This window comes from Atta cephalotes (assembly GCF_000143395.1).
Source record: "Atta cephalotes unplaced genomic scaffold scaffold00004, whole genome shotgun sequence".
Taxonomy (NCBI): Eukaryota; Metazoa; Arthropoda; class Insecta; order Hymenoptera; family Formicidae; genus Atta; species Atta cephalotes.
Genome location: NW_012130068.1, coordinates 3,189,082 through 3,201,685, shown reverse-complemented (window position 1 = coordinate 3,201,685; position 12,604 = coordinate 3,189,082). Strand labels below are relative to the sequence as shown.

General features: G+C 30.8%; 1 protein-coding gene across 1 annotated transcript in view; it reads left to right on the top strand.

Moving 5' to 3' along the window:
• Window positions 1-543: 543 nt before the first annotated feature.
• Window positions 544-12,604, top strand: part of LOC105626138 (vitellogenin-3-like) — a 19,301-nt gene continuing 7,240 nt past the window's right edge. The window contains 9 exon segments of the mRNA XM_012207450.1: window positions 544-571; window positions 866-1,485; window positions 1,487-1,612; window positions 1,859-2,692; window positions 3,719-4,763; window positions 4,832-6,415; window positions 6,787-7,202; window positions 7,406-8,014; window positions 11,695-11,711. Coding sequence (XP_012062840.1) covers window positions 544-571; window positions 866-1,485; window positions 1,487-1,612; window positions 1,859-2,692; window positions 3,719-4,763; window positions 4,832-6,415; window positions 6,787-7,202; window positions 7,406-8,014; window positions 11,695-11,711 — 5,279 coding nt within the window.

Below are 12,604 nucleotides of genomic sequence, written 5' to 3'. Positions count from 1 at the left end.
ATATATATATATATATATATATATATATATATGTTTTTTAAATTGTACATATTTAAATTTTGTGAAATTTATATATTTATATAGTCTGTTCCATAGTAAATAGGTAATTATATTTTGCGTAAGTTCCAAAAAATTTTGCGCAAATAGTAACATTATTTTTTTTATTAATTCCTAATTACGTCAAACATATTTTAATAAATTTTAATATGGTATCTAGAAAACAACTGACTAATAGATAGTAATGTGTTTTCAACAACTGACAAAGTTAATAATATCTTCAAACGAAGTCAAAGTTCTGTCCGGAAGTCCGATGGCACGACCCATCTTTACTTTCTTAAATATGCTGCGGATGTTATAAGTAATCTGTCGTGTGAAAGGTTAAAAAAATTTGTCACGCGTATAAACGGTATAGTTTCAAGTACGGATATTGAATTTTTGTGGCTATCAGCAGGTCAAGCTGAGTTGGCATACTCCTGTATATAAATTAAATCAAAGAGAAGAAGCTTTCATTTCACATTTGATACCTGGTAACCACATAACATCATGTGGTTCCCTGTCATCCTTCTACTAGGTAAGAAAGACAATAACTTTATGTAAATAGTAATAATATCCATAAAAATTTCAAATATCTCTTTCATGAAATTTTTGAAAAAAAATTTTGCAAGTTGGTAGACAGAATTAATTAATTTTTAAATTGATATAAAATCATTGCTGCATCTGACTTCCATATTTTGGATAAACTTATTGTTTAACTAATTTATGTATTAAAGTAAATCTTTTTTGAGACAACATAATAAGAATCATCTTAATTCGGCAAGAAAATACAAATTTCAATTATTATAATTTGGTAAATTCTCTTTGGCAGCCGGCGTGGCCGTGGCCACAGGCACACTTGACCACGAGCATGCTTGGGAAAAGGAAAACGAGTATGAATACCTTGTACACAGTCGGACAGTGACAAGTCTTGACAAGTTGAAACAACAATATACTGGACTTCAAATGAAGGCTAAACTCACCGTTCATGTAAAATCGCCACAGAAATTGCAAGTGAAGGTTTCCAATCCACAGTATGCTCATGTACACACCACATTAGTGGATGGCCCGGATACCGAACTTCCTGATCATATGCTGGAGTATCAGGAGATTCCTATGTCAGGAAAGCCATTTGAGGTCACAATGAAGCACGGAGTGATACGAGATTTATTAGTCGACCGTAATATTCCTACTTGGGAATTGAATCTCCTCAAGAGTTTCATGAGCCAACTGCAAATTGACACGCAGGGAGAAAACGCGATAAAAACTAGGAGCGCTCAAATTCCAGTCGATGAAAATTCTCCTGTTATATTTACAGCCGTAGAAGATTCCGTCGGTGGCAAGTGCGAAGTACTGTACGAGATCGTACCATTGCACCCAGATGCTCATCAAGAGATACCAGACAAGATACCTTTTCCGGACTTACGCGGTGAGGGGTATTATTACAACATTAAAAAAAATGAGAAATTACGAGAAATGCCTTCAGCGACAAATTTATCATCGCGGTCTAGAAAATCCATTGTTCCGCGAACAACTCTATAAACAGGAAAAATTCTATAAACAAGATAAATTCATTTCGGTGAGTTAATTGATAAACTATTTTATATTTTATAATTGCTTATAATTAAAAAATATGCAATAATTACAATTGTTGAAAATTATGAAAAAGAATTGTTTAGGAAAACTGTTTTATTTAAAATATTAGTATTTTTGTATAGCAAATGATTCAAACTATTGTATTAATAGAATCAATAGAAAACTATTATCAATAAAAAGAAAATAAAAGTTCTTAATGAACTTATTTGCGATTATGTGATTATTACAGGAATTATCTACGACTCAAATGCTTCTCTCGGGCCATCTGAAAAGGTTCACTATTCAATCTGTCGTAACGAAGAATCATATATCCGTTAGGCCTAAAAAAACTGATCCTTTCCTTGGCAACGTCCACAGCATATTGAAATTGACTTTATTGAAAAAGGACAAAATATCCAGCTCACTGTTTGATTCACTTGAATCAAGTAACCTCGAGTCAACTGGAAACTTAATATACACGTATAATAATCCATTTTCTGATTCTAAGAACCCAATGATACCAAGCATCAGTATAAATTCCGAGCAAGTACATTCATCAGAGAGAACCAGTTCTTCTGAAAAAAGTTGGGACGACCAGAACAGCTCTTCTAGTAGCTCCAGCGATGAGGAGTACACTTTATATAAGAGTAATATTTCACCAAAAAGAATGGCAATAGCTCCGAAAAGCCCACTATCACCCTTCATTACCGTCACAAATGTGGAACAAATCAAGGACTTAATTCATGAAATAGCTGTCACAATACAGTCTTCTAATGACACGCGTTTAAGTATAATGGAACAATATGTGTTCTTAAAAAATTTCATATCCGTCATGAGCTTCAAGCAGATTGGTGAATTAGAAGAACATTTACGTAATCTCAAAAGTCACGATAAAGATTACAAGAATATTGTCTGGAGCGTCTTACGGGATGCTATTGTGCAAACCGGAACAGAACCCGCTTTGTTGACTATCCACAATTGGTTAAAAAATAGAAAAGTTGAAGGCCCAGAGGCAGCAATAATTATATCTCAAATTTCCAAGCATGTTCACGAACCAACAAAAGAATATGTCAGAACATTCTATGTAAGTATCTATTTATACATAATAACATATTAATTTTTAATTCTTCGACAGTCCGTCATAACACTTATTATATAACAATTGAAAATGATATGCATATATACAAAAAGAAATCATTCTATTGCTAAGAAAAATAATTACTCAATTTATTTTTTTTTAAATAATGCTTATATTTAACAAAAAAATATTTTCTTAATAAGAATCTTAAAATATGCTTATATTACAAATTTTAGGAAAAATTAATTTTAATCTACTCAACACAAGAATTTTTATTGTTTTGAAGAAAATTTATCGGAAAAGCGACTTTATATAACAAGGAAATCGAATTTGTTTAATAATATTGATTGAAATTTTATTGATTAAACTATTAGGATTCAGAATATGTTTTTAACAAATTTAATGCTTATAATAAATTTATGATGGATTTGCTAGTATCAATTTTTTTAATATATTTAAAATAAGTAATTATTATTTGCAATCACAGTAACAAACGTTTTATATTTGTGTTAGAAATAGTCCACTTAAGTTCTTAAAATTTTGTATTGAATTTTTAATATATTTAAGTGTCAATTTAATATAATGTGATTATGTTATTTGAATATTTTGTAAATTGATATTTAATATTTCTTAGTGTTAAAATAATTCATGAATAATAGTGAACAAAAATGTAAAAATAATGTTTTTTAAAATTTAAATTCTAAGATAAATGAATAAAATGTATTAATTTAATATATTATAAATGTTAAATTTTTGAAAATTTTTACGTTGATTTGACATATTATAAATATTAATTATAATGAAGAAGAATAACTATTTATAAATTGTATTAGAATTACATTTTGATGTTTTACGTAATATTTGTTTTAATTTTTAACATATTCAACTTGTATTAAATTAACATAAAAACAAATTTCCAATTGTGTACAGTATATACGTACAATATATGTACTTACAATATATGTACGTATGTATGTATTTCTCTGTGTAAAACTAAAAATTAATTTTAACTTTTATCTGATTTTTGTGCAGGAAATGATAAGCGATCCATCAGTATTGTACCAGACACCCGTAAATGTGACTGCACCATTAGCATTTGCTGAAATAATACGTAAAAATTATGTCAATACTTACTATCTGACACGCAGTTTGAGGCGTATAGGTCCTGTGAGTTTCAGGCGTAACGTAGACGCACATATCGAGATAACCGATGTTTATATTCCTTTTATGGCTGAACAATTGAAACAAGGCTTGTCCGAAAATGATACTTTAAAAGTCCAAATATATACCGTGGCACTTGGTTTGACCGGCCATTCGAAAATTCTCTCGGTCTTTGAGCCGTACATAGAAGGCAAGAAGTCGGTGTCGAAGTTCCAACGTTTACTCATGGTATCTTCGCTGTCCACCTTAAGCAGATTCGAACCAAAATTAATTGGACCAATTTTTTATAAGCTGTACTCGAACGTAAACGAAGATCATAAAATACGTTGTATGGCCATACATCGATATATTATGCTCAACCCACCTTTGATTATGTTGCAACGCATAGCGAAATTTACTAATGACGATTTGAATGAAAATGTAATCTCTACCATAAAAAGTACAATAAATAGTCTCGCCAATACGAAGCGACCAGAATTGCAAGATCTCGCTATTAAGGCACGCAGTGTCAGGCATCTATTGAATCCGAAAAAGTATAATAAATGGAATTCGCAAGGCTACTACACGGACTTGAATCACTGGGGTATTAGGGGACTTAGTGTGCAAACCATTGGCGACAATAGTGTAATTCCCTCATATTTGCGTGTTGCTATGAATACTGTTTTCGATTTCTATGGATTACCTACCTTGGAAGCAGGATACATGGTATCAAATATCAAGCAACTTTGGGACAATTGGAAGAACGAAGAAACAAGTCATGAATTGTTGAAAAAATCACGTATTGAGAAGCTTTTGCAAGTACTTCAGTTCAAGTCCGAAGATCTGGATAAATTGGAAGGACATGTCTTTATTAACACAGTACACGATCTTCTGATCTATCCCTTTGATAGTAAAACTCTTCGAAAAATTTCCTCTCGTAAGTATCCCGAATTTTACTACAAAATTATATTATTTTTAAAGACATAAACTATTATTACATTACAGAGTTGAAGGATTTCTTCAAGAAAGACCAACAATTGGATTTACTTTTCTTCAATAATTATGAAACGATATTAAGCTTTCCAATTGAAAGTGGCATCCCATTCCTTTATACTTTGGACTCGCCAATAGTTGTAAAAGTTAAAGCTGAAATGAAAAATGACGAACTTTCAAATACAAAAAAAACTGGCATTTTGAATATGCATGTTGCCAATAAGGATCAGAAGCAGTTTGGTTTTATAGCACCTTTCGACCATCATAATTACATTGCTGGTGTTCATGTCAATCGAATGTTGCAGTTACCATTGAAATATGAAGTCGATCTTGATTCGACTCAACAAAACCTTAATAATGGTGCGTTAAAGATTAGCCTACAAACTCAAACATCTCCGATCACTGTATTGCATCTCAGCACTATTCCCTTCACCACGCGACAAGACCTTCATGATCTTCAACCTTTATCTCTTAGTAGAAATACACATCTTGTACTAACAGAAAGAAAACATAAAACTACATTAGAGAGAGATTTAATTTCTCTCCGAGTAGAAACTGATAACAAAGAAATAGAAGAAAATCTAGAAGAAAATAATATTTTACAGCTCTTGTTAAAATTACAACAGATACCTGACGGCCAATATAAAAAATTGGATATATTAATGAATTCTGAACAGTTAGCAAAGAGTGTATCACAAATGAACGTTATTTATGAGAAAATTACAATTAATAATGACATAATACAATCACAAGAACCAGAGTCACAAATTATGTTTCCTTTAAAACATGTGAAGCTAAACAGTGAAAAGAGACGAAAGGAGATTATGACAGGCTTCAGCAACGGCTTCAGGTCGGGTGATGTTCGTGTATTGGATATAAATTTCAACTTACCAGAGTTAGAAAAACAACATGTTTTCACCATTGGTTGGGTGAACAGCAACGTGGACAAGAAGTCTAAGATTTATTTATATTCGAATTCTCAAACATCGAGGAAGGAAAAACCAATAACCGAAGTTTGCTATACGCATGAAATACAATATTCACCAGATACTCCCCTAAATTTTGAATATATGAAGAAACATGCGCCGAGAGATAAGGTCAAAGCTGAACTGCAATATGGAGAGAGTTGTAGCAAAGGAAACAAAATTGTCATCGATGCGAGCATATCGCGAAGCAGCCGAATAGAGGATATGTTAGAGTCCTCCAAAATAGTTAAACAATGTTGGGAAGAAATTGAGAGGGGACATAAAGCACTGCATGCTTGCCAGCAGGCCACTGAACTTGCCCGAGTGAAGGATCAAGTGGACATTTCAGGTAGAGGTTCAATAACTGACTATATGAAAGAAGTTATTCACAAGATTTCCAACTTTTTGTCGCATCTCTTCCCTCACTCACAAATGGAAGTAACAGACTCGAAAGACTCTGATAGAAATGTCTTCAATATAAAAATGACTTTGTCACCTATGGAAATAGTTCCGCCGGCTTCCTTAGATTCTTCGCAAGTAGATGTTACTCTTCCTAACATGGAGCAAAGAGATTTCGAAATGCAAGAACTATTAAAGGAATATATCATACATCAAAGAAAAGAAAGAAGAGGTAAGTCATAAAATTTTATAAAAGACCTTTTAAAGAGATTTTATAAAATATATAACTACTATTCTTTAAATATTGAAAGTTAAAGTAATTTAATATATTGAGTCATGTGATATATTATGTTGATTGAGAAACAATTGAGAAGTTAATGCTTAAATAATAACGCAGAAAAGTTAATAATTTGATACTCTATTTATTTTAGAACATTTTTCAATTATTCCATGAGTTTCATTTATTCTAAATAAATTAATTATTCATTGTTCTATTATTGTTATCATGACGCATTTATATTTTATTTGATAAAGATCGCGATTTGCAAAATGTAAATTACATAAAAATTTCATAACGTATAAAACATTTGAATTTTTTTACAGCTTCGTGTACTATGGATAAAGACATGATCCTTACTTTTGATAAGCTGCTTTATCCTGTGAAACTGGGGACTTGTAAACACGTACTAATGACCACTTATTCACAAAAGGATCCTGATACTCAAAAGAATATAACAGAAGTGAATTTTATGGCCTTAGTTAGAAATCATACCGATGGTACCAAGATAGTTATTCTATTGGTGAACGAGCATGTAATTGAATTAGAAAAAATAGATGATAATATTAAAATTCAAGTCAACGGCACTCCCATTCAATTATCACAGTATAAAGATTATCAACTAAGAGAAGATGGTAAAACATTACTCGAACTCAATAAACTACCCGATGGTTCGATCGAAACGATTTCGAGCAAATCTGATATCAAAATATTGTTCGACGGAGAACGTATTCAATTATTGGTGAGTAAAAATGTGAAACAAACTGGTAATGGCTGTATTCGAAAATGTCGCTTAAATGTCTCCGATGCCTCGGAATCATCATCTGTCCTGGTTTAACATTTAATGTTAACCATCGAGCGATGTTTCCGAACGCAGCCATTAATAATAAGTCGATCGCAATAATATAGAAAACATAACAATAATTAAAATAAATTTGTTATCAGGTATCCAACAGATATCGCAATGCTCTACGTGGTCTCTGTGGCAATTACGACTCCGATCCCAGCACCGATTTCCTCACTCCTCAAAATTGTGTTATGAAGATGCCCGAAGTATTCACCGCTACGTATGCCTTGACTCATGAGGGTTGTCAGGAAGACATTCTGGAGAACAAACGAAAAGCTGAATTCACTCAGTGTCGTGAGTTGCCAATAATTCATCGGAACAACGTTATTAATGATATAGAAGCGGGAAGATTGCCGACACATAGTGAACTCTGGGGCTATCATAACAATAATCTCAAGGGAAAACATAATTTCAATTACGATAGTAAAAGATCCAATTTCGAGAGAAATTCACTAGACGATAACAATCTTGTCTACCGCACAAAAGTTGTTCTAGAAGATGAAGAGATCTGTTTCACGACCAAACCTGTACCAATGTGCCGTGAGGGTACCAAGTCTTCGGGAAAAAAGGAAATGAAGGAATTTAATCTTTATTGTCAACCAAGGAACGAGGAATCTTTATTAATAAAACGCAGGATCGAGCAAGGCGCTAATCCAGATTTTACCCGAAAGCCTTTCAGTAGGTCGCGTACTTTCCACGTTCCTGTCGTTTGCAACGCGTAATCTGGCAATACCAAAATGATATACCGACCATGCATACTTAAAACGACCTCTTTTTTATTTTTCTTTTTTTAGAAATGCACTATTAAATCTATCAAATTTAACTCACATTAGGTTAAACTTGACACTATAGATTTAACAGTGTTGTTTAATAATGCAGTAATGTAAGCAATAATAAAGTTGAAGCTTTTCAACATAATTATTCATGGTATATTCTTTTCCGCATATCCAAACTGTTCGAAATCAACATAATTTATTTAACATCAGTATTAATTAATTATTTTCATTATATGTTTTTTATACAATAATTATCCTTTTTGTCAGAAAAGTAAAAGTAAGTAAGTAAAGTTAAATTTTTATTTCTTTCTAGCAAAACATATTCATAAAAAAATCGTATTCATAAAAAAATGAGCTGGTAAATTTTTGTATAAATTTTTTATATTTTTCAATAACAGTAACTGAATGAAAAATCATCGTATTGCGGTGAATGAAAACTTAAATTAAAGCTTAAACATTCCTGTTAATAATCAAGAAAATCAAAAGAGAGAAAATGCTTTACAAAATGACGAATATAATAATATAATTAGTTAAAGAAAAAAAAATGTTTTTCTATTTTTTAAGATCTTCAACAACATCGATGTTTTGTAAAACATTTTCTGTAATTCAATTTGGATTTCCCTGTTTATTAAGCGAAATGTTCAAACTTTATATATATAACTTGAGCTTTAATTTCCAATACAATGATTTTTCATTAAATTACCATTATTAATAAATATTTAAAATTTGTGCTAAAAAGAGACCCGTCTTTTTGCAGGTGAGTGTAGATAAGAGACAATTAAGATAACAATGAAATAAAGACTGCATTCCATTGCATGATGTGCATGAGATATCATTTCCTCATGATTCAGAATATTAAACAAGAATAAAATAAGACACCATGCTGATTGCGTATAACAAAAGGCAGCCACGATGACAAATGATTTTTGATTATCGCTTTTCCCTTTTATTCCAATTGTTTATTATCTCAATCAAGGTGCTCCGCATTTTAAGTTCATGTCAAAAAGCTTCCGAATGTTCTAGAAAACCTAGAGTACAAAACCTCATCCTCCCGCGGCTCCAGAGTCAGTCGCTAATAGTGGCATCATAATGCTGTATCGCAGCAATCGTAGTTATAAAGTTACTTGCTTCGCGCGGTATGCGGTCTACATGCGAGTTTGCAGTGCATTCGCATTCATAAGTATCAGACTAGAAATTGAGATTAAAGTTGAAATTGAATTTGATCAGTCAAAAGTAAAGTTCAATGATATATCAGCTTTCTTTCTTCTGATTAATTAAATTCAATCTCAATCCAATTTCAATCTCTTATCTAATACAGGAATAAAAGAAGTTGTGCATGTAATGTAAATATTCATATATTTTATACTGAGTTTGTGTAATAAAACTTGCAATTTATTGTGATTCGATGAGTTCATTGAAGACTAATTCGCTTCTCTCATTGTATTTTCAACACGCTGAAAATGCAAACACTATGCACTGAATTAAACAGATTACAAACGGAAATTCTATATATAGTATAAGTGGAATATTGCTATAGATACACGATAAAGAGGAAAATGATTTTCCTTAATAAATGAGTTCATATTAACATGGAAAGAATGATTTTGTTGAAATATTTAAAAATTTAGTTATCTACGGATTCAAAAATAACTTTGTTGGATTATCAAAATAATTTTAGGAATCTCAAGTATGATGAACAATGCTGCAAAATATTTTGACATCCTAGTCATCAGTTTGAATGTCTTACATAATTAATAATTATTTTAATGGTCCAACAAAATTATTTTCAGAGAGATATGTGTGTGTATCTAATAATAATTTTTTAATATTTTAGTAAAACTGTCCTTTCCGTGTAGATTTTTTTTATGTCGTAATAGAAGATTTGAAAAAATAGATGACAATAATTAGAATAATAATTACATGTTAATTTTATATAATTATACTGCAGATGATATTTATTATACACGTCCACGGAAAAAAGAACTACGATCCACACATTTTATGATCAGATTAAAGGACTCGAGTGCGTTATTTACTTCCGCATGCATTATTGTCATATCCTTGGGCAGCCAATACGACAATAATGCATGTGGAATTAAATAACGCTCGAGTCCTCCAATCTGATCATAAAATGTGTGGACTGTGTATTTCTTTCCGTGGACAGCATAAAATATTTATATTTTTATTAACAAGATCTTTTTAATATTGAATAATTTTTTTTCATTCTCTCTTTTTAAAAAGCTGACACATAGAGAGACAAAATTTTGTTTTGTTTTTAATAATAGATTGTGATTTATTAGAAAAATATAGCCAGTTGATATAAAACGTAAAATAGCAATGATCATTATATAAATATTCTTTGAAACGACAGAAACTTTGAACACATACTAAAAGTTACCAATGACCTGATTATAAACTTTCGCGCAAACTTATTATTGATAAAATAACGGACATATGAAGCATATTGTGAAAACACATTCAGCGAAAGATAATAAATTTTATGTAAGTGTTATGATTATGAGAAATCAATGAAACATGTGAAAAATCGCTCAAATTTTCAAATTAAGTATAATTTGTAATACAGACTAGTTTCGTCTTAATTTTTCGTAAAAAGTGGTGTAAAGAATTATATAAATTTTAGGACACCTTCTATATACAATATAATATTGTTAACATATAATATAGTATTCGATTAATTCGGTCAGATATCTGATGGAGACACTAATTTATTAATAAATGTGAACCTTCATTAAATAATCGGTAAAATAAATCATGTTGGTGGATAAAATCATTGTTCTGTTTGAAAGTATAATATATGTGACGATTTTGTCTTCAATTTTCCAAGTATGTCACAATTATGGCGAATTACTCTCAATCACACTCGATTGTACTATCAGGATGTACCAAGTGCAATTCTAGTATGTACAAGGTTAAAATAATTTATCATGTGCGTCGGAACAATATAGTTTTAAGTTCAAGTTGAAATCTAAATCAATGAGCATCATTCCGTGCGAGTCAAGCTGATATAGCATATGGAGCGTATATAAATCCGATTGAGAAGAAGGAGCTTTCATTTTGCATTTGACACTATTCGCATCATATCATGTGGATGTACTTGGTTTTTCTCTTAATCAGTAAGTAGATGTCAACAAATAACATTAATTTCTACGAAAATTGTACGATGACGTCATTTTTTATCTTTAAATGCTTATTTAAAAAAATTTTCTGTATAACATAGTAAAGTGATTATTACAAAATTTAAAACCGAAATGTTAAATATTTTGTGTTAAATTTAATGTTAAATAAATTATTGCAACTTAATATTCATGTTGATAAGAAAATAATTATTTTATTTGCACATTGATTTCTCCGTGAGTCCTATTGTTCATTACTTATTTATTAGTGTTATTGTATTTGTTATTGTATTATATTTGTTATTGTATTTATTAGTGGTATTGAGGAGGGGCCATTTATCATTGTTAATTTAAAAATTAATAATATATTAAATTGTACAAAATTTATTAGAATATAGATAATTTACACATTAAGATAAAATAGATAACGTATAAAAAAATCCAAACTTTTATAAAAATATATCAAGATATAGTAACAAATTAATTAATTAAAAGTAATCAAATTAAGAAGTTCATAATTTTTAAATTAATTAATTTATAAGTTAACTTTAACTATAACTAGTTATTTTAAAAGCTTCATTTTATAAGTCATCAAAATTAACTTAACTTAAAAGAAAATTGAAAGAAAAAATTTTACTTATTCAATGTTTGAAAAACATACGATTAAAAAAATAAGCAGCATAGTAAAATTCTGTAAATTAATTTTTTTACATAAACTATACATACTTTATTTGTTAAAACATACTTGAAAAAGTAATGACGCTTTCTTTCGATAGTTGGAGCGGTCATAGCCGATCACAATCATGCATGGGAAACCGGAAACGAATATCATTATTTTATAAAAAGTCGGACATTGACGGGTTTAAACGGGTTAGCTGAGCAATATTCCGGAATTTTTATGAGAGGTAAACTCATCATTCAAGTGAAATCATCCGATACGTCGCAGGCTATACTGTCCGAGATGCAGTATGCTTCTGTGAACGAAATATTGTCAGATATTTCGGATGAATTCCCCAACGTAGAGTTTCGCAAGCTTTCTTTATCGGAAAAGCCCTTCGAGATGAAACTTAAACGGGGACTGATCCGAGATTTGTTAATTGATCAGGATGTGCCTACTTGGGAGATGAATTTACTAAAAAGTATTGTGAGTCAGCTGCAGATTGACACAGAGCGTGAGAATGCGATAGCAAGTAGGAGCACTATAGTGCCCAACGACAAGCAGTCTTTTAGTGAATTTAAAGTCATGGAGGATTCTGTTGGCGGTAAATGCGAGGTTCTTTACAGTATTTCGACAGGGAAGAAAGATAATTTGTCAATATCTTTGCCACATCTTCACAAAGATGCTCAACATTTCGTTATTACAAAAACGAAGAATTATTCCAGATGT